Raw genomic sequence first — 23,385 nt, forward strand, 5'->3', positions numbered from 1 at the left:
TTTCCATTAAAGATGACTAAGCTTTTGACCCTGATCTTCTATACATGTCAGGCACATTCCCATCCCCAGCATCCAGGGCCGTGTGCTCTGGCAGCAGAATGGACACACCTGGTGTTAACTTCCCCTCTGAAGAGTGAAACAGGAGCAGTACCTCCTGGCCATCTTAAAGGATAGCCAAAAGATACAGACAGGATTCAGCAAAATAAAACAGATGAAACAAACTCTAAAAGACTGAGAAGCAATATGCTACATTTAACCTAATTTTATTCATGCTTGCCTAGGGATGGGGAATAGATCATTCAATAAAAACATACAGTAAAAACGGGAGTGGGGAGGCTTATTATCATGTACAATGTTTAAACTACAATAATGATGTACCTTAATTACTTCCATGCACACAAGTCTAACATTACAAGTTTTTAAAAAATAAACACAATTAAGACTTCTAGGAGCATTTTATAATAAATTCCTAATTTTTCTTTGTAGATAGATCAAGCACCTCCAAAATACAGATTCCTATACACAGTGAGTACTTTACTTAACGTACATGGACAGCCTCAGGACAAGCTGACGTCAAGCCATCAGCTTGGCAGGCAACAAACCATAGTGCCAAATGGAAAAACAGGGCAGTTGCAAATAAACTTAGGGCAGTTACAAATAAACTTAAAACTAAGTTAACTTTTATAATTAAATACAGAAAATATACTGATTTGCTAAAAATAAATAAATGTGATGTATTAACACTTCACTATAAAGAATGAATACCAGGACATTATAAATGGTGAACGAGTCTCAATAGTTTACTACGATAAACGCTGGCTAGATAGAAGTGCATATGCCGTGGAGCACTATGGGTGGTTCATGTTTCGCCACATACTTTTGTTACCTTGAGGTAGATAACACATGTGTACCAAATTCGGCATTCGTTTTCAGTTGCTGCTGGTATCATGTGTCTTAAGAAATGTGTACAGTATGAAAAACTTGAAAATACTAATGAATGAAAAATGTTTCAGGAAAAAAATAGATCTTTTCATGCAATTATGTACAGTCTCACTGTGTAAGTTTCAAGGCAAGGTTTTGTTTCCTGTAAAGCAGGTCACTGGTCTACGAGAATGTCTATTCACCCTAGCGCATCCTGTCTCCTCCTGCACTGCACTGTTTGCTCTATTCTTTGTGTGTGTGTGTGTGTGTGTGCAAATGACATGCCAGTTCAAATGAAAACTAACTCACATGTACAAAAGTCTGCATTTTACAAACTGAGAACTCAGAAAAAAATCCTTGCAAATTAATGACACCTTCTGATTCAAGTAAAAAAAAAAAAATGACTTAAAACATTAGTGATAAAAAAGACACAACACATTTCATGAAGAACAAAGAGAAATGTCTGCTGAGTGTTTAGTTCAGATGTTTCAGAATGCTGCTGTATGTCTTGTGAGGGATTTGAGGGGAAGATTTCATAGCGGAAGGTGTTAACGTGGCCTGGATAGACTTGAGTGGGGACCCCACTGGACTGTGGAATTGCGGGGTGCCTATGGACTCTAGCTGCTTGCTCAGGAGGATCTCCCCATTGCTGTTCAGAAGCCCTGCCTCTCGTCCTCTCTCCCCACGCTTCCCTTCCTCGACTGGCTCAGTTTCTAGCATTTCAGAATCTTCCTTCCTGCTAAAGAACTTGTCCAAATAGCTGGTATATGTGTTCTCCTTCTCCACGTGCTCATCCTTCCTGACCTCACAACAAAACTGACTGATGAGGAAACACTCCTCCCCACCGCTCACAAACTGGCTGTCCCACGAGGACTGATACAAGGCTTCCAACTGAGCCAAATTGGCCATTCCCTTTTCTTGCTTCTCTCGGCTCACTGACTTGGATATCAAGCTTTTCAGTTCTAGCTGGGACACTGAGCTATTCAAGTCATTTAACTTGTCAACAACATCAGTAGGCTCATGCTGGGAACTAAGCTGAATAGTTCCTGCAATGAAGGAGTCAAAGTCAAAGCCCTGGCTCTTCTCCCTTTCCTTCTCTGCCAGTTGCTGGGATGCTTCCTCCAGCGCTATCTGCGCTTTTACCAATCCGTTCCTCTCACATTTTGACTTGCCTTTCTTATCGGATTTTTCTTTACTTTGTTCCTTCCAGTTGGAAAGATCTATAATAAGTTTGGGCTCATAGTAATGGTTAACTTCACTCTCCCTCCACACCAAGTTATCTAAGTATGATGATGACCTTGTCTTGTAGTTACAGGTGTGGCTACACTCCAGATCACAGTACTTGTTCTCATGGTGATCCGGGTACTGCCAGCAAGGCTCGGCAGAGTAGCTAGTGTCAAAGGCGGGATCCTCCAGATACTTCTCTCGGTCTCCATCCAAGTATTTTCGAGGATCAACTTGAACTTCTTCTTCATCGGTAACATCAGACAGAGCTCTTGGGTCAAGCTGAACCTCATCGATATCAAAGTTGTTATGAATAGGCCAGTCATGCTCCGAGAACTGACAATCATGATACCTAAAGAAAACACCACACATTACTCCATGTGATTTCATTTTCAAATGCACAGTGTGTGCTCTCTGTGGAAGGATTGAGTGCTTTTGTTTGGCTTGGTTTTTAGGAGTGAGTCCCACTATACAGCCAGGCTGACCTCACACTGGTGATCATCCTGTCTCAACCTCCCCAGTACCATATTAGAGGTGGATGCTGCCCCACCCAGTTCTGGTGTAAAAGCCATGTAGGGTTTGTGGGGGATAACAGAAGAGAAATCGAGGAGCAGTCCCTCCTGCCAGAATTTATCATCACCATCTGGAAGCTGTGCTACTAATTAAAACACCAGAAGGCAGCATCTGGTGATTTTGCCAACAGAGTACCAAACTTCAAATTTGCTCTCTATTCTCATCCACAGGTAATTAACACTTTATGCCCAAAATCTGTACATCTAACTGTGAGCAAATATTTTATGAATCTTGGTTCCACTGGTAATAAGGTAGCTGAGTAATGGGGACGGCTTCCCGGAACCTATCACCATCTGTGTGTCCTGTTTCTTTCTGCTTATTGACACAGCACAGCAAGGCAACTACACCACACCCAAAGGGAAGCAGACTGACACACTGACAGAGGTTGGAGAACAGGAAGGAGTCAAAAGAGATGAGGACTTAAGTATACTTAAGAGAATGTACATGTCAGGAAATAGTAGGGTAAATGAGAACTGTATTTAGGGGACAGAAAATGACAGCTAGATGAGGTGAGTACACCAACATTGATGAGCAGAAAACATTCTGCTTTAAGTACTTCTGTTTCCTTTAACTTGGTCAAAACAGGGCATCACCCTACAGCCAGGGTAGCATCTACCTCTCCAGCCTCCAGGAGGTATTACTAGGGTTAGCTTAACCTTTCAAAACACAGAAACATGAAAACTTAAGTCTCACCCGTGATTCTCAGTCCTGGATACACACCACATCCCTGAAGACCTTGACTCTACTGGGTGGTATAGGCTAGCAGGGTTGCACAGCTACACCTCCCCACCAGAAAGTTAGAAATACAAAGGAGGCTGAAGAAAGCAGTGTCTTAGTGAATGTGACCCACTCTGTTCATAGCACACAGACCAGACAAGCTCTCCACTGAACTAGTCTAAGCTTTTATATCATCTGGAAAACATTCAACTGTCACATGCACAGAAATCAAAGAACTTCCTATTCCGATACTGAGTCATCTTACCAGGTAAGGTTTAGTCTTGAGATCCAGGGAAAATATATAGTTATCTTCAAAGCCTTGGGGTTTTATCCTCACAATGAAAAACATTAAGTGTGTAATTATACTATTTAAAAAAACTGGCTTTGTAAAACTAGTTTTAAATCATTCAGATTTTCAACCATCTAAAAATTTTAATTACCATGCTTTACTGACTGCTTAAGACAGCACTGTTCTTTCCTCAACAGTAGTACCTAGTGATGAATTCCATAGAAGCCAGTTCAAGACAGTGACTTAACACAAACCCCAAAGGCATCATTATTAAAATGTTAAGACATCTATAAACATAAGCATACAACATAAGATGAGCTGAAAATTCTATGTTTTTCTAACTTAGAATGAATTTACCTTTCCCAGTTATAAATGTGACTGTGTGTTTCATCCATAAGCAAAATATCATCAACTTCATCTTCTATGTGAAAAGGATGGCTTGAAATTGGCTCGTCCGTTGGAAAAGAGTAGATGCTCATGTAGGGATGGGAAAGTGCTTCCTCTGCTGTCAGCCGGTCCATGGGGCTGAACGTCAGAATCTGTTCCAGGAAATCCAGTGCTAAGGGAGAGAGGAAAGGTTTACAGTCTGTTCACCTGAGAAAATGCTAGTTTCATTAAGTACAATGTGTCTAACCAGGCATGATAGTGCACATTTTGTTTTCAGGGGAGGGGCTTTTTTGAGACAGGGTTTCTCTGTGTAGCCCTGGGTGTTCTAGAACCAAGAGATCCACTTGCCTCTGCCTCCCAAGTGCTGGGATTAAAAGGTCTTTGACTACATGATTCTGACACTTTCATGTATCTTACTATCTATCGTGTGCATGTACAGAAGTGTACATAGTCATTATGATACTGGAGGTCAAGCAGAAAGCCTGAGCATGCTAGGCAACTGGTCTACCACAGACACAAACTACTCCGGCCTAAGTATTTTTCCTTCTTCAAGAAAAGGTTACCTCATTACAAGAGAACTACAAAAGTTGAAAACTTTTGACCAAGCATGTCACTCCACTGAGATGAGAAATTAACTATCTTAGCAGTTGATGTAGAAACTTTAATATTCAAGACTGCACAAACTCCTATGTCTAGCGCTTCATATTCCTAATATAAATCCACAAACTCTTACATACTTTGCTCATTTGGATTAATATACTGGCATTTTGTTCTTTTCCATGTCACGAAGATCTCTGCCTTCTGCCTCAATTCTTTCTCATATCTAAATCTCAGCCAGTGAGAAGACTCGGGGAGTATAGGTGCTTGCTGCCAAGCCCAACAACCCAAGTGTGGTCCCCTGGACTACCATGGTGGAAGATGACCACCCACTCTTCTTGCAAACTGTCCTCTGACCTCCACATGTATGCCTTTGCATACACACACAGTAAACTTTAAACATTCAAATGATGGTTTGCTTTTATTTTAGAATAAGGATGTCTGTGTGTGACATGCAAGCCTGATGCCCATGGAGGTCAGAAGGTATCAGGTCTCTTGGAACTGGTTACAGTTATAAACCATCATGTGGTGCTAGAAATTGAACCTGGGTCCTCTGGTAGAATAGCCAGTAAGTCATCTCTAAGCCCCATGAAAATTATTTTAATACAGAAAATAATGAATCACATTCATAGGCATTCAGTAAGCACACTTAGATCAGTGTCTAACACTCACAGACCTCCACTGCACCTAATTGAGAACCAGACATTCAACGTGCTTACTCACAGGAGGTGGAAAAATAAACTGGAAAATGGGATCAGAATCAAGATGGGGTATGTTTTCTAAACTCCAGGAAAGCAAAGAAATAGACTGACTATATAGTTCAGGGGCCAGGTCAAGAGGGAAATGCCAGAGTTAAAGAACTGGCTTCACCTGAAGTCCTACAGACTCTGGGAAAAGATAACTACAGCTAAGATGGAAACAGGCCCAAGCCTCCACACTCCATAGAGATGAACAGCTACTCTCAAGTCACAATACCTTCTCGACTAATTCCCGGAAGCAGCTGAGTTAACGGTTTGTGTGGCTCAGTCATGTCGTTTCGAATGTAAACTGGGATCACGCTGAGAAGCTCCTGACGATCTTCCTCATGCACAACAGGAATAGATTCTAAGATCAGCTGCATCTGTTCAAGTTCATGTGCACCTGAGTGAAACCCAGACACCAGAGTGTAAACACATAGTCAACACTTCTCTGCATCTAGTCTAAGAGTTGTCCTTGGTTCAGCATGAGGCTGAAATGACAGTGTATAAGTTGAAGAAAATCACAAGGTAGTTCAAGTTTATGGTCAGCTCACTGTTTAAAAAATAAAGGTGTCTTAGTATTCAATTCATAAATAAAAACTTAACAACTGGACAGCCACAAGCAAATTAATGAAACTGGACCCCTTCCCTCATAACACACACACAAAATCAATCCCAAACAAACCCTTCTCTAAATGTAAAAAGCTAGAACTATAAAGTGTTTCGAGAAAGTATTGTGACCTTAGAGACTAGTTTCTCAGATATGCTAAGCTAACAAAAAAGACATCTGTTGGCCTTCAACAGATCTAAATGTTCTGTGCTTCAAGACACTGTTATAAAAGGAAAAGACACACTGCACACAGCATGGGAGAAAACAAACTATAACTGATAAAGACTCCATGTCCACAGTATGTAAAGAATTCTTAAAAATACAAAATATAATCCAATTAAAAGTAAAGGATCTGGGTGTTCTATAAAGAAGATATTAAAAAGGCCAACAAGAGACTGGGCATGGTGGCTCACACTTGTAATTCTAGCAGCCAGGAAGGCTACCTCATGAACTGGAGACTAACCTGAGCTACAGGGTAAGATCCTAGTCTTACAAACAAGACGTCAGTAAGCACACTGAGATACGCCCCCTTTCATATGCTTTCACATCCACCAGGATGATCACACTCAAAGAGACAACACTTTAAAGTGCTGGTGGTAATGTAAACAGAACCTTCATCCAACCTCAGTTAACTGGAGAATGTACAACATACCGCTGCTTTAGAAAACTGTCTCCCAAAATTAAACCTCAGTTACCATGTGTTACATGGCTGTTTTATGCCTGGGCATGTATACCCACCCAAGAGAACTGAAAACACGCTCACATAAAAATTGGTATACATACGTTCACAGCAGTATTGTGATGATGAATGGAAAAACAAAATGTGCCTGTATCATATTGGGGAGTATCTGGCATACGCCAAGTGCAACACTGACGTGCACAACATGAATAAACCTCTATAAAACACTGCCATGAAAAAGCAGCCTGTCTGTCACAAGAGCCTAACATGTGGTTCCATCCACGTGGATGAGTGGGTGCAGGATCTAGGGAAAGGGAAGTAACTACTGTCAGAGGGTTAGCTTCAGAAAACGGAGAAGCTCTGACGTTTATAAGACACCAACTACACAAGTGCTGGGTTTTGTCCCAGTGGCTCCACCAATGGTAGGCAGTAACTCTAACACTGAGCCACATCTCAGTGTTCAGTATGTGAACTAGGTATGTTTCTCTTAAAACATACTGGCTTTTTCCTCTGTCTTTTAAGGGATACGAGCTTCCACATTGTGAAGACGCCCCCACTGTCCAAAGGAAACCTGGAGAAGGGGACAACAGAAATCTAGGATTTTCAACAGTAAATTTACCAGGAAATGACTAAACACAGGTTGCCGACAAGAGTCTGGATCCACAAATCACTGAAGTTTAGAAATAAGCTGGCACATAATAGAATACTAGAGTTCTAACTAAACACTAGAGCAACTTAATGAATATGTGAATACATTTTCTCATTTCTTAAGCAATATTAAACACTGTTTTATCTTTTTGCATCTGAATATTCCAGATTATATTAAGTTCTTTGAAATCTTACATAACCTTGCCTCAGAGATAAATGGAAAATGACTTCTGGTACGATTTTCCCCACTAATACTGACCTGCAAAGAGGGTTTTACCAGTCAGCATTTCAGCAAAGATGCAGCCCGCAGCCCACATGTCAATGGCTTTAGTATAATTATTAGGAGAAAGTAAAAGTCGTGGAGATCTGTACCATTTGGTAACCAATCCTTCAGAAAGATGACCCTGGAAAAGAAACACCAAACAGACTTCAATTTCCCATACTTTAGGGAGTGAGTGTGTGGGAGGGAGCACTCATTCTCCAAAACTGTAAAATTTTCAATTACTGTTAATTTCAAGGCTCTTACCATCTAGAGGCCACAACATTCCCTTAATGATGGATATGCCATCTCTCAGATGACTATCACAAACATGCAGAACAGAATACACCGTTAAGACCTTAATGCCAACTCTCCGGCAAGTTCAACTTGTTTCAGAAAGAATCAAGTTCTCACCTAATTAAGGAGCAGGCCTGCTTCGGATCAGAGGGAAAGGTGGGGGAGAGGCAGCTGCAGCGCCTAGCTATCACACTATTCTGCCCCCACCACACCCCACTCCTAACCAATGTCCACTTGGCCTTGCTCCACCCTCAGAACAATACAGACATTGTCCTGGTGGATACTGTTTTGCAGGTCAGCACACTGGACAAACCATGAGTCTGCTTAGGGACACACCTAGGTGATTCCAGGGGTGTCAAGGAAAGGTCTGGGTGTGGCTCCTTCCAGGGCTGGGGCCATGCCTCACTGTGCTCAGCGGGGACTCGACCTCTGCGTTAAAAGTTGTTTATTAATCTGTGGGTGAGGGAGGAGGGATGGAGGGAGAGCCAGCAACCACACACCACAGTGGAAGTGTTGAGGTCAGAGAAGAGCTTGGAAGAATCCATTCTCTTCTACAGTGTGGGTTCCAAGGACTAAACTAGGTTGTCAGGCTTGTTGCAAGGGACGTTTCTGCTGAGCCAGCTCACTGCCTCCCCCTCCCTTTTATGACTGGAGTGAAGATAACCAGTAAGACAACATGCATGGATGAAGATCTGTTTCAGACATGGGCTATGGAATGAATGCCAAGTAACAGAACTTGCTCTAAGGGGTTCTTTGTTACCAAATCAGTTCTATCTCAGTATTTTACTTATTTTATTTTATTGAAACAGAGTCTCACTGTGTAGCCCTAGTTGATCTGATTTTACCTGTCTCAGCTTCCTAAGCACTGGGATTAAAGGTATGCACAACCATACTCAGATGACGTTCATATTTTATTTTCACTTTTATAGTTTAAACATTAAGATTCTACCTAAGATTTCAATTTATAATCAAACAAAAGGCCCGAGTTCTCCTTGGAAGACACTATTAAGTTCTTATATGGAAAAAGTTTTTATAAAGGGAAGTTGCTATGAAGTGAATCTTTTTTGTCTGTATTTAATTGCCAGTTGTTCACAAAAATTTAAATTTCAAACTAAACTCCATTCAAATGAGGTAAATGAGGTATAGTATAGTATGGAGTAGTACAACATCCTCAAAAGAACAAAAGACAACTTAAACATTGGAGAAACTTCTCTCACCTTCAAAATAGGACACCAGACCCAACATAAAAATATGGAACTCTGTATGGCAGCATGTGCTTGGAATCCCAGTATTTAGGAGGCTGCAGATACTGAGTTTGAGGTTAGCCTAGATTATACACTAGAGTCCAGGGCAGCCCGATTACATAGCAAGACCCAGTCTCAAAAAAAAAAAAAAAAAAAAAAAAAAAAAGGCCAGGCCGTGGTGGCACAAACTTTTAGCACTCAGAAAACAAAGACATGTGGATCTCTTTTGAGTCCAAGGCTAGCCTTGTCTACTGAGCTAGTTCCAGGTTAGCCAAAACTATACAAAGAAATCCTGTCTCCAAAAAAAAAAAAAAAGTTGTACACTTCAAAACTTTGATACTAACACACAGCCACGCACTCTGAGAAAATTGTATGTAGCTAGGATTCCACCCCACCTGGAGATTGTAAATGAAAGCAGACCTGCATAAATCAGAAAAAGACACACCAGTTGAGAGGTTGGGCAGATAGTTTCCCACATACCTTATGGGAATAATGAGGATCCATGATCCGTGCCAGACCAAAGTCACCTATCTTCAGCACCAAGTCTTCAGTGTTAATGAAAAGATTAGCTGGCTTGAGATCTCTGTGCAGTACATTTGCAGAATGGATGTACTTGAGCCCTCGTAGCAGCTGATACATGAAAAGCCTGGCATGCTCTTCCAGTAAAGGGCCCTGCTCCAGCACGTTTGCCAAGTCCGTCTCCATGTACTCCTGAACAATGTAGACGCTGTTCAGCTCCGTGAGAGAGCCCACATCGTCTGTTAGCTGGCTTCCACTGGGACCAAGAATCTCAAACACTTTCACAATGTTATCATGGTCAAGTCTTCTAATAATTTTGATTTCACGGAGAGCATGTTTGACGCTCTGGGGATCAGTGAGGACAATTTTCTTGATGGCTACTCTTTTGTCACAGTCATTGTCTACAGCAGAAAAAACCAAGCCATTGCCTCCACAGCCCAATGGTTTTAAGTCCATGTACCTAGAGCCCAGATCAAAACCATGAATGTTCATGAGACTTTCAAATTTCTCTGCCATTTTGAAACCCTTACAATAATTGCCTTTTCCTTTCAAATTGTTGAACTTGTGTAAACAAGGAAGAAAACTGGCATCAAAAGGAAAGATCTCTCAAAAAGGGAGAAAAACAATTCCGTTTCCACAGCACGATGGTTTCTTGATGTTCATTGCAGATGCCAACCAGGCCCGCTGAGTTCCCCTCAGACTTAAAGCTCAAAAATCTCTACTCATACTGAGAATTAAAAAGATTGCAGTGCTCATAGTTCAAGGAAGGGCAGCAACTCTGCAGACATTTAAAGAAAACACTCAAGAAACTCAAACGGAATGAAATGACATACTATGCACTCAGATATACTATGCTGACTGACTTAACATGGAACAAAACTGTGAATAAATATGCACTCGGCAGGCCTCCGTGGACATCCTCTCACAGTGCAGATACATTCAGTGTTGGACTGGTCCTGAGCAGCATTCTAAGGCGCTGGGAAGCACTCGTTCCCTTTGCTTCCTCTTCCTTTGTTGCTGTATTTCAACAGGAAGCCCTGGTGATGTTGGCTGACAGGTATCTTTTGTTAGTGATCAGGTGGCTCCAGCTCACCACAATCACAATCAAAGCTACCGTCCATCTTACTCTGATACAACCTGGATGAAAAGAAAAGGAGGAGAAAGGTCACCACTAGAGGAGCACTGTCCTCTATCTGTACGACGACATGGCAGTGAGGCAGTGAGCAGGGAAAGACTACAGCAGGCATGGTGGCACAGGCCTGTAACCTGCGGAGGCTGAGGCAAGAGGGTTGTTTGGGAGTTCCAGGACAGCCTGGAGCAGATGGAGCTCTTCAGAGTTCTTTAAACACCAAGTTCAGTCCAGCCAGCACTACAAAGTGACACTCTGTCTCAGAAAGTAAAAATTAAATAAATACATCAGTAAAAGAACTTTAAAGTAACATGACATAAGCACATGAAGGAGGGAATGAACAAGTAACATATCCTTGGACCCAAATATTTTTCTTTCAGGTAAGCTCCTAGAGAAATGTTTGCCAATAAACACACAAATGTTTTCTCTTTATGTTGTTGGGTTTTTGTTCATTTGGGCTGTTGGGGGGGGTAATGCCCCCATTCTATAGAAACTGGATATTCTGTTCTAACTCCAGTCAAGACTGTATCAGAGAGGACTTAGTGCAAGTTTACATCTGAGGTAACAGCCCTAAAGGTTGTGCACGAGCACACACACACGCGCCCACACATACACACACACACACACACACACACACACACACACACACACACACACACGAGTCTTGAAAGCACTCTGCAGCTCTCAGGGTAAAGTGCTCCTCCACCCCATCCAGCCTGCTCGTGCTGCCTGAAAGGCTCTAGCCCACTTTGCTCATCTCTGCAGTCAGGAGAGCAGTCTGGGTTAACTGGAACTCAGCCAGCTGCTTTGGGAAGGGACAGGTTGAGCTCTACTCTGTACCCTAAGCCTGGCACAATGGCGCTGTTATCAAATTCACTCTTGTCTGTGATCATGCCTCAGACTCTCTAGTTACTGAGTTCCCAGGGCACAGAAGGCCACAGCTTAGCTACCTGTTCATAGGCATTCCTGAAAAAGCCCTTGCTCCTCAGGTAGGTGCCCTTTCAGGATCTGAACCTCAAGGCGACCCAGTGGTACCACCCAGTATTGGGTGAATCATCTCAGGAAGCCAGAGAAAAACAACATATAAATGCCAAGGCCTAACAGCCTTGTTTTTCACACAGTTCGTATCAGTAACTACTCAGCTACCCTTCATCCCATCATCCTTCTTCTTTCTGGCCAGGACTTCATGTGGGATGGGGGAATAGAAAGCTTCATTATGTAGCTCTACTGTTCTGGAACTCGCTATGTGGACCAGGATGGCTTTGAACTCACTGAGTTCTGTACCACCATACCTGGCTCAAGACTGTTTCTAACATGCCACATTGACCTAAGAGTAAAGAAACACTGGAACAAACAGGACCATGAAACATTTGAGTATTCTTCTCCAGAAGCATTTGGATGTCTAAGGATCTCCACCAGATTTCTGCAGCAGTCAGAATTATGGCCAGATAATCCCCAAAACCTGGTGACTTACTCTAAGTCACAAGAGTTGTTCTCTAAGCTGGTGAAGACACTGCCTTTATCATTGATACTCAGCATCCACAGCCCTCCCGTCCCCATGACACTTTTACCAACTTATCACAGACTCAAGCAGGTCACAGTCTCACAGACATACCCAAAGGAATTGAGGAAGTGCTACCCCAACCAGGACCCAGAAGCACAGAGAACAAAGACATTAACAGTTCTAAGAGGCTGTATCTGCTCTTATTTCATCAGACAGAGTCCTGCATGCTCACCATGTGCCAGCACTGTCTTCAGGCAGTAAGGTATAATGGAAACAAGAGAAAGAACCTGGTTTCAGTCCTGACTCAGAGCAGCACCGAGTCTGAGCTCTTCCCTCCTGCTCACTGTTTCCTACTTACTTCTTCCTCTCTTACAGCGTTCTCATTTTCCCCAAGGTTATTCTTCTGATCCGCTACTCTTCCTCTCCCACGACACCATTCCTCTCCGCTTATGGTGACTGACTGCTTTAAATCAAAAGGTTTGAGTCTAAGCAGTTTTACTAGCATTTTCCATTACTAGGTGCTCTATTAAATGGTACAGAATGGAAAAAAAAGGAAAGAACAAACAAACAAAAACAACACAGCATATCCAATGAGGTGACAAGACATTTAAGGGAGATAAGCCCCATTCTCCCATTTTTTCCAGAATCAGAGGACTAGCCTGGCCACTAGAGAGAGTGTGAAGAAGCAGCCAGCATTTCACTGTCCAGGCAACTCCCTCAGGAGCCTCACTCACCCCGCCGTGAACACACAAGCTTGTCAACAGAAAAAAGCAACCGGTAGATTTCAAGCCCAGGGAGAACACTCAGCTTTGTTCCACTCCCCTTCTCCTGTATGGAGGTGGAAGGACAGACGCCCGACAACCGTGCTCTGCACAACCACAGAAGCAGCCTCTGTGAAGGCTGCCCAGGGAGCCCAGGCATCCCCAAGGAGGTCAGTCAGACCTCCACACACAGTGCCTTGAGAAGGGTCTGGAGCACCGAGGCCGCACTCCACAAGCTACAGGTGAGACTGACCACCACTGGCCTGCAGCTAAGCCTGGTCAGGGCACAGGACCTTACAAAACGTGTTTAGAATCAGAGGCTGACTCACACGAGCTTCCACTCCCAGCTACTCAGAAGGCTGAGGCTGGAGGCTCAGTAGTGCAAGGTGGAAAACGGGTGGAAGTAAGCTCTCAGGTGTCCTGAAGTTGATTCCCACCCTTCAGTCCCAGGAGATCTAACACATTCTTCTCACCTCCAGCCACTATGTACAAATGTGGGACACATACATACATTCAGGCAAAAGGTTCATACACATAAAGTAAATAAAAATCTAAAAAAAAAATTATTAAAATAGCAAGCCTTGCTAGGTGGTGGTAATACACACCTTTAACCCTAGCACTGAGGAGGCAGAGACAGGTGGATCTTTATGAGTTTGAGGCCAGCCTGGTCTACAGAGCTAGTTCCGGGACAGGCAGAGCTATACAGAGAAACCCTGCCTCAAAAAGAAAGAAAATGTGAATCCCTTCAGAAGAGAAGATACCATGGCTGTTCTTGTGCCTGGCAACAGAGCAGAGAACACGGAATTTTCCACTGATAAGGGTTAACAAGAACTCAAACTTCTAAGGAACAGTTTCATGGCCGAATGTGGACCCCCCCCCCCCAAGGCCACCAGCACAAGGAACTCACAGGCCCTTTTCTAGAAAGTGGTCTTTAGTGAGTACCAAAGACTGAGCAAGTCAGGTGTGGTGCCACACTCACCTCTAATCCAGGCACTCGGGAGACACAAAAAGGGTGACAACTCCAAGTGAGGGCCACCAGAGGGCTACATATGGAGACTGTTTGCAAAATAAAAGGGCCAAAACCCCCACCATTTCCAAAGCAGCTGCCCTCTGAAAGTGGGGCCAAGACAGAAGCTAAGACAAATGCCTCCGCAGTATTCCGCATATTCAGAATAACAAGTTCATATTCTCCTAAGGTTGAGCCAAGAAAACATGGGGCTGCACTGGAAAGCAAGAGAAAAGGTCCTGCTGTCGGCCAGAAGCCAGGCTTGAAGCAGAGACCTCCAAGGTTTGGGAAACCAAAAGAACTTCAGAAATACATGTCAGGACATTTTCAAAAAACAATTAAAATAAGGCAAAAATTTCAAAATCAATTAAAACAAGGCAAAAACAAAACAAAGACATCAACTCAGAAGTGAATTGAAGCAAACCAGACACACACACACACACACACACACACACACACACACACACACACACACACCCGCTTTTAAAGCCAATCAGGAGAAAGAAAAGAAGTATGTATCAGGGAAGAAAAGGAAGACTGAGGGCTGGTTATCACTAGGAAGGACACTAGCAGTCTGAAGAAAGGCAGAACAGCAAGGCTGTCTGTCACCAGAGAAGAGTGTCAAAGACTTTATAAAGCATACTACAGATCACAGGATTTTCCATGATGTTCTACCATATACTGCCCCACAGGGTAGCCATAAGCCACAGGCAGTAAGTGAGTAACTAAAATACGACTGACTCCACTGAAGAATTCTCTCATTCATTCATTCATTCTTACGGTACTAGGGAATGAACTGAGCCTTGAGCATGTTAGGCAAGCATTTCATCACAGAGCTACACCCTCCACCCCCAACAATTAAAGGGGAATAATGCCTTCAGTCCCAGCATAGGACAGCAGAGACTGGTGGATTTCTCCATCAAGGACAACATAAAGAAACCTTGCCTCAAATATAACAAACAAGTTGTTTTTTGGCTACAGGTACAGCTCAAAGATAAACTACTTAACCATGCACAAGGCCTTGGCTTCAACTTCTATAACCAAAATAAAATAAATTATTTAAATGCCTACATGTAGCTAATGGCTACTATATTGGACAATGTGCTGTGGAGCACATTGGCATATTTTAAAAACAACCTAACAAAAGGTGAAACTGATGATGGAGGTCAAGACCATAGGAGTAGGAATGCAGGGAGGCGGCTATGGATGGATATGGATGAAGGACAGGTAGAGCATGCATTAAGCCTGGTGAGAACCAAAACTCAGAAGAATACAGGAGTCAAGCAGAAGGAACATAACTCATAACTTAGTCTGTATCTATTACATTAAAGGCATTCTCTAAGTGACAAACAGCTCATCTTACAAGGAGCACAGATGCTTCCAAAGGTGAGGTCATCTCATTAGGTCAAATGGACAGTAAAGCCAGGATCTGGGCACAATAGTCTGTTTCTGGAATCAGAATCCCCCCATTGCATATGGTTTGGGTAAATTTTGCAGAGCAATGACCAAAATCCCCAAAAACAAGCTAAAAGAAGAAATTATTTATTTTGACTCAATTTCAAAATGTCATTCCAAGTCACAGCAGAGCAGGTAACTCATGGAAACTAAGTATAGTCTGGGGCCAGAGCAAGTAATAACACCAAGGCCATGCCTCTAATGACCCACTTCCTTCAAAGATGCCACCTCCCACCTTTAACCAGCCCCCCAAAATGCCAACAAATTATATGTCAAGGGATTAAGTCACTGATCAAATCAGAATCCTCATGAACACACCAGATGTATGCTTTAGTGATCCTGTATTGTCTCTTAATCTAATTAAACTGACAACCAACAGACCACACATCTCTACTGAGAGCTTAAGACCTCAATTTCTGCACCTGGAAATTAAGTACACAGCAGGTCCACCTGGCAGTTACCTACAGAACCAACAAACCTGGAGGGACTAGGCCGAGGGCAAGACTATCAACAATGACCATAAAGTAACTCAGAAAACTTAACTCCTTTGTATTATATTTGATCCAAGTAAAAGAAACAGTAAGAAATGTACATGCATTCTTGCAACTTAGATTAATTAGCTTTACTGAACAGGAAATTGGCACCACTTTCTAACAGTCATTAAAAGATGGTTTAAAAAAAAAAAACCTACCATCTCTTCAAATTGTAGATAAAGAGGGAAGAATTACCAAAATGAGACGCATTATTGAGGATTAGCTAGTTTCAAATTTAATAAAAATACATAGTTAGGCTAGGAATATAACTCAGTTTATAGACAGTGTGCCTAACACACAGGATGCCCCAGCCTCAGTCTCCAGAAACACAGAAAACCTAGTGTAATGGTGCACACCTGTAATCTCCGATGGAAGTAGGAGATTGAGGCCAGCCCAGGCAACAGGGTGACTCTGAGGCCAATCAGGACTACTACCTAAGGCTCTGACACAAACCAAAACAGAAAACTAGAAGTAATTTCAAATACCTTTAATCCAAGCATTTGGGAAGCAGAGGCAAGTAGATCTCTGTGAGTTCAAGGCCAGCCTGGCCTATAGATCATGTTCCCGAATAGCTAAGACTACACAGAGAAACTCTGTGCCTCAATAAACAAGCAAGCAAATAAATAAGTTCAGTTTCTCAGAGGCATCGTCCCTTGTCAAATACTTCATCATCACTCTGGCACCCTGGGACCTCATTGGTCAGCACAAAACAGAGCACTCCCTCATCACACAAGCTCTACCCAACAGTGATTATATATTCAACTTTACATTCACATTTTTCAAGAGAGCCAAGAGAAAAAACAATTCATAAGACCTGGGTTTGGCAAACCATTCCCTAACTAGCTGAGGCCATTCATGTCTCTCTCAGCCAAATGGATGTGCATTCAAGTCACAATAATGCTAATATCTAGCTTCTAATTCACTGGGTCTGGATGAGCCAAGGGTCAGAACCTTTAACCAGCTCCCAAGTGATATGGTCTTAGATCATACTGGCCCTCAGTTTACTTAACTGTCAAATGATGTAGCTGGAGCAAAATGTTCACGTCACCCTTTCAAACACTCACATTCAGTTTTATGGTCGTAGAGGTAGATTTCCTTGAAGTAAATGTTGAGGTTCTTACATCCTAAAACCTTTTTATTTATTCCTGTTGTGTATATGCCCTGTGCATGTGAGTGCATTTGCCATGGCATGAATGTAGAGGTCAGAGGACAACTCTGGAATCAGTTCTCTCCTTTCACCCTCAGATGAAGTTACTGAGATCCATCTCAGGTCAACAGGCTCACCCAGCAAACACCTTAACCTGCCCCTGGGCCATCTCACCAGAGCAACATTCTTTCTCTTTGCCTTTTTTTTCCTTCTTCATATTTCTTGAGACAGGGTTTCTCAGTGTGTGTAACAACCCTAGCTGGCCTGAATTCACTCCGTAGACCAGACTGGCCTTGAACTCACAGATGTCTGTCTGCCTCTGCTTCCTGAATGCTAAGGTTAAAGGTAGGCATGCACCACCATTTAAAAACAAAACACACACAGAGTAAACCATAAACTCTAGCAGCCAAGCATGGTGTCACATGCCTGTAATTTCATGAGGCTAAGGCAGAGGGATTAAGACATTTGTGGCAAGCCTGGGCTATGTAGGGAGCTGTCTCAGCAAACAAAATTGGGAGGGGTGCCTTTCAAGGAGACATACTACATTTTCCAAACAAAATTCATGAAGAGAAATTCACGGAGCCTCTGGCATCAGCTCACTGAAGCGGCTCCCTGGCAATAAGCCATGGGGTACAGTAACATCATTTTTATATTTGTAAAGTCTGAGTACTAAGCAATAAAACTGACCAAGACCCTGATACTGTAGGCAGGTTATAGTCTAAGAGTCCACAAAACAGCCCGCTGGAGCCAGCAGAGGACTGTCAACACTGTCACAGAGAAGTGACTTTAGAGGCATCTTCCTGGTTTCACGGGAGCCCTGAAGTAACACAGGCTCACAGGAACAGAGCAAATAAGGAACTGGAGAGCAGAGAACTGCCTACCTCACAAAGCAACACCTTAGAGAAAGCTTGTTGTTAACTCCTGAATTACATATACCAGTTAATAACCTGCATTTAAAAAGCACGCGTGCTCAACTTCTAAGTAATGTGATGCTTTAAAAAATCTCAATCCTTTTACATTTGTATGTTTGTGTTTCCTTTAGTAGATGACATTAAGTATGAATTAATCTTTGATACAATTTCAAAATGTCTCCAAAGATTTCATTCAAATCCACAACACATTTTACTGCCCAGGAAACTTCCCAAGAAACTTTCAGAGAATGGACAGTCTATAAGGAACAAATGGGGGAGGAGATTTTCATTTATTTCCTCAGGAAACAAAGCGTCTTCTGTCTTGTTTCCCCTCAAATTTTTTTTAGGCAGGTCTCACTATATGGCTCTGGCTGGGCTGGAACCCTCCAAATAAACTGGTCTGTCCCAAACTCACAGTCCTGCTGGGTTCTGCCTAAAGGTGGGGGCAATTCAAAGGTGAGCACAACCCCACCCCCACCTTCCTTCAATCTTCTTTTAAGCCAGTTTGTTAAATGCTGGCCATAAAATATGTTCAAATATCTATTTTATCACCAAGCTTCAGCTTAAGTCCTAATTTTGAAACTATTTATTCATTCAGTTTATCTATTTAAAAACTACTGATTAAAAACAGTGCTTGTAACAATGCTGGTTGCAACTTGTCTTTATTAAAATAGAAAATTTCCCCGGGGCTGGGGAGATAGATGGCTCAGCAGTTACAAGCACTGGCTACCTGGGCTGCTCTTCCAAAGGACCCAGGTTTGATTCCTAGCACCCACATGGCTGCTTACAACCCCCTGAAACTCAAGTGTCAGGAGATACAATGCCTTCTTTGGGCTTCTCTGAGGATAAAAGGCAAATGGTTCATAGACATACATGCAAGCACAACATCCATAACATCCATAATGATAAAATAATAACTTTAAAATACAGAAACTGCACAAATATCACAAGAAAACACTATGTATGTTTAACAGCTCCTACTAAACACTCAAACCTTCTAGAGATTATAAAGATAACTTGTACATAATAAATACTAGTCCATTTCCAACAAGACTATAATGTACTATCTGTCTTTTATAAATAACTTGCTAACAAATATCTTAATGGTAGCCAAAGACCTGTTAGTATCAAACATTTAATTTTGGCAACTAACTAGCAATTGACTCTACCTTTTCTCTCAACAAATGTTATACAATTGTTACCTGTAGGGTATGGATATCCTTTTAAAGGGCAACTTAAGAAGCCATACTTTCGAGGGGGGTAACTATGATATGGACAGAAACACTTTAACCTATCATTTTTTAAAAAGAACGAAAAAGAAAGAAAGAAAGCCACGTAGTAGCAGCGGCAGTGGGCAGGGTGAGTCATCATTCGCTAGAAACTTGCAGCAGTATTTCCGAGCCTCCTCCCACCCGACCCCAACCCCTTCACAAGGTACTCTGAGTCAGCAAGCCTTACTATTTGGTCAGTTAGGAATTCTCACGATGCCTACATAACTTATGTAAAATGCTGCAGCGTTTTTAGCGCTCCCACTTTAAAACGGTTGCCTTTTCTACTGCAAAATGAAATGTTCTTCAAGTCAGTCTCTCCAGATTCTTTTTTAATCACCGAAAGTGGGCAGGCTACTTTTAATCCTCTTCTGCAAATGACTAAATTCCAAAATACCCTCACAAAGGAAGCTGATTTTAAACAATTTTTCATTTTCCAGGGTCTTTTTTTCTGAACAGTAATACTGAAGTGACAGAATAGTCTGCTTAAATCTGGCAAGCTTCGGAGATGACAATTATTGATTAGGACATCAGTAAGCAATATTTATGATGGAATTAAGATGGACTAATTCAATATATATGTTGAAGTATCTTACAAACAGTTTTGTAACTACAAAGCTAAAGCTATTTTTCTTTCACCCAATTCAAAATTATCTCCAAACACCAAAACCTGTCATTTCTAAAACGCTGAAGCTGAGGATAATGGTGCACAGGTGTTAAGCCCAGCAGGAAGCTGAGGCAGGAGAAGCATTTCTCAAAGCCTAGCTTGGACTACGTGGCGTGGCGAGACCGTCTCAACAAACAAACAACAAAAACCCTTTGAGGGCCGGACCGTTTAGACCCTACATTCTTCTCTACTCAAATCATTCTTTTCAACTCAGTTCTCCAACGTTAAAAAGACAGAACGTGGAAAAACCAGAATTTTACCAAAAGAAACACGCCAGAATAAACAACAATTAGAAAATTATTCTGAAGCTAGTTGCTCCTCGTTTGATGGCCTGTGAACACCCTCCCCCCCAATCATCTGTAGCCATAAAAAGTTAATACGGAGACTGCCTCGGGACTCTTAGCAACGAACATGAGCTGTTCAAATACAGTAGACCTCCTAACTCCCCCTTACCAGGTCCCTTCGCTCGATCTTTCCGTACTTTCAAACTGCAGAAAGGTAAAAACACGGACGGAAGCAATCTAATCTAAAGGAGCCTGCTGCACGCAGCTTCCCCAGGCACCTGAGCCTGAAGAGGCCAGGCCAGGGAGGAACAAAAGGCGGCCGAAAGCCCTCCACTCCACACAACTCCCAAGCCGGATTATAACAAGCTCCAAGTGAGGAGGCCTGTAACCGGTAACGTACGTTTTCATCTGGGTTGCTTTTCCGGATCACACCTTAACGTCCGGAAAGGTGTCAGGAGCCCTGTCTCAGGCCGGTCGCCGGCACCTCGTGGACCGCCAAGACACAAACTTGGGCGGACTTAGAGGCTGGAGCAGAGCGCCACGCTACGTGCCGGAGACTTTGCCCGGCCCGAGTCAGCTGAGGCCGAGTCACCCGGGCGGGCTGGGGGAGGAGACAGGAGAGCGTTAGGGAGGCAGCGAGCCAGGAAGGCAAACCTCCGCTGCCTCAAGCGCTCCTGGACCACCGCCCTCGCTTGCGCGCTGGCGGGGGACTCGAACCCGCGGAGCCAGCCAGGCGCGGGCGGCGGGGACTCGAACCCGCGCCACACAGCCCGGAGCAGGCGGCGGGGCCGGCCTGCTAAGCCCCGCGGCGGGCTGCCCGGCGAGGGGCGTGCCGGGTGGGAGGGGCGCGCCGGCCGCGCCGCCAGCCCCACGCGGGGACCCGGCCCTCGCAGCCGGCCGCGCCGCCCGGGCCGAGCGGGCACACGGAACAAAAGCGCCTTTGTTGAGTGGCGGCCGCCCGGAGGGTCACACACAATGGACGCGGGAGCCGGCGCCGCCGCCGGGCCCTCCGCCGTTCCCTCCCGCGCCCGCCCGCACACGGACACACACACAGACACACTCACGGGACTCCTCCGACTCATCGACAGAGTGCAGGGCCCGCGGACAGCTCCCAGGGTCGGCTCAGGTCTCCGGCTGTGCTGGCGGCAGCGGCGTCTCGGAGGCTCTCGCTTTGCCGCAGTCGCCGCCATGTAACCCCGACCCGCGAGAGAGGGCGCGGAGAGGAGGCGGGGCCTCGCGGAGGCACGCCCCTTCACGTCACAGGCTCACTCCACGGCGGCCCCGCCCCCGCCGGCCGGGAGTTGCACGCGCCGGAATTTCCAACGCCCGTGACTACGCGCGCCGCGGGGGCGGCGGGAGCTGCACGATCCCTGCTGGCGGGTATGCCCCGGCCTCAGCTGAACCACCGGGCAGTGGTGTCGCATCAAGTGACCCGGCAGGGCGAGGCTGTGAACGGCAGCTTGTCCCCCCCAGTCTGTTGGGGCGAAGAGGCCGAGAGTTTTAACGTGCTAGGCCAGGTGCTGCTGAACAGATCGGCCCCGGGTGGTGGAGGGAGGCTCCTGGGATCGGTCCCCTGAGGCCTGTCCGGTGCTTCCAGAAGCATCCACTGTAACCCAGGAGGTGACTAGGTGAGAGGGGTCATGAGAGAAGTGTGAGCAAAGACCCAGGCAGGAGAGTGGCTGGCTTGTTGAGGGAGCTGGGACCGGGCGTGTTAGCCCTAGGTACTGAGAAAGATGGATCGCTGCTCTTGCAGAGCTTTGGTAAAATATGTGTTTAGAGATTTAAAAACACAGGGCTTGCCTAGGAGTGGTGGCGCATGCAGGAGTTTCTCTGCGAGTTCGAGACCAGCCTACATAGTTCCAGGACAGCTTGGGCTACAAAATAGACCCTGTCTCAAGAAGAAGAAAAGAAGTTTGTTGGTATACCCCTATGATCCCTGAACTCCGGGAGGGGAGACAAGAAAGGTCAAGAGACGCAGGTAATCCTTGGCTGCATAGTGAGTTCAAAGCCAGCCGGGATTACATGAGACACTATCTTACAAAAAGAAAACAAGAAATTAGAAATTTGTTCAGCCCTTTTTATCAGTGATAATTGACCATCCTAAAGTCTGACGCACAGCACTCCATTATCCACTGTATACAGCAAACCCCTTCAGAGATACACAGTCACTTAAAGTTAAGAGCTTGAGATGAGCCTCAATATTTTCTAATACAAGAGATACATTAAAATAATATACTTTGTGAGACAGCATCTCACTATAAAATGCAGCCTGCCCTGGCACACCTAATCCTCCTGCCTTAGCTTCTCCCAGTGCTTGGATTATAGGCTTAGGCTGCTGAGCCCAGCCCTATTATATTTAAAGCAATACCATCTGAATACCAGGTGTGTAAAGGAGACAGCGAGTGATGCCGAGAGAACAGCAAGATTTCCAGCTCACGGATGCAGCCTGTACTGCACTGTTCAGCTCCACGGGCCCTGCTCTGCTCCGCCCTCCCCCCATTCCTCTTCAGGGTCTCTTCCACATTTATCTTCCTATAATGTCTGGGCACCTGGGGGTAGTGGGAATGAATAGCAAGCAGTAAGTCTTCCCACAAAACGTTCATAACGTAGTATTAAAGACCCAAGTAAGTTACTGGTCAGGCAAAGCTAACCTTATTGCTTTATAGCATTCAAGTACATGATGTTAGGGTTTGTAGTATCATAAGAAAGGTCTGGGTGAGCTAGTTATAAGATTTGGGGGATTTGGTTTTAAGGCAGCCTTTCAGCAAAGGGACTTGACTGGGAATGAGTGATGTAACAGTTTAGGATGGGAAAGGGGAAAGTTTTGAAAGAAGCCTAGGAGAGTGTAATGTTGGATAAGCCCAGTAATCTTTCTGAGGAGTGGGGGTGGCTGTTTATCTGGATATCTGGATGAGTTTGGCCACTATTGCAGCTTTCCAAAAAAAAAAAAAGGGGGGGGGGCTTTGAGGAAGTCCATGCCTGAAAGTGCAATAAAATATTTGCAAATTCATCTTCCTGA

General features: G+C 44.1%; 1 protein-coding gene across 2 annotated transcripts; it reads right to left on the bottom strand.

Annotated features, from left to right (window-relative positions):
- Nucleotides 1-247: 247 nt before the first annotated feature.
- On the bottom strand, nucleotides 248-21,579 carry Mapk6 (mitogen-activated protein kinase 6). Of its 2 annotated transcripts, none has more exons than XM_051197958.1 (6): nucleotides 21,431-21,579; nucleotides 9,663-10,838; nucleotides 7,642-7,786; nucleotides 5,684-5,848; nucleotides 4,082-4,283; nucleotides 248-2,497 (listed from the first exon to the last, which is right to left on the bottom strand). In XM_051197958.1, the coding sequence occupies exons 2-6, from the start codon at nucleotides 10,215-10,217 to the stop codon at nucleotides 1,396-1,398; spliced, it is 2,169 nt and encodes a 722-aa protein (XP_051053915.1). In that variant the 5' UTR covers nucleotides 10,218-10,838; nucleotides 21,431-21,579; the 3' UTR covers nucleotides 248-1,395. The 2 variants fall into 2 exon arrangements, with proteins under 2 accessions (XP_051053915.1, XP_051053916.1); XM_051197959.1 differs by lacking the exon at nucleotides 21,431-21,579 and adding an exon at nucleotides 20,767-21,074.
- Nucleotides 21,580-23,385: the final 1,806 nt, after the last annotated feature.

Source organism: Phodopus roborovskii, unplaced genomic scaffold, assembly GCF_943737965.1.
Source record: "Phodopus roborovskii unplaced genomic scaffold, PHOROB, whole genome shotgun sequence".
NCBI lineage: Eukaryota > Metazoa > Chordata > Mammalia > Rodentia > Cricetidae > Phodopus > Phodopus roborovskii.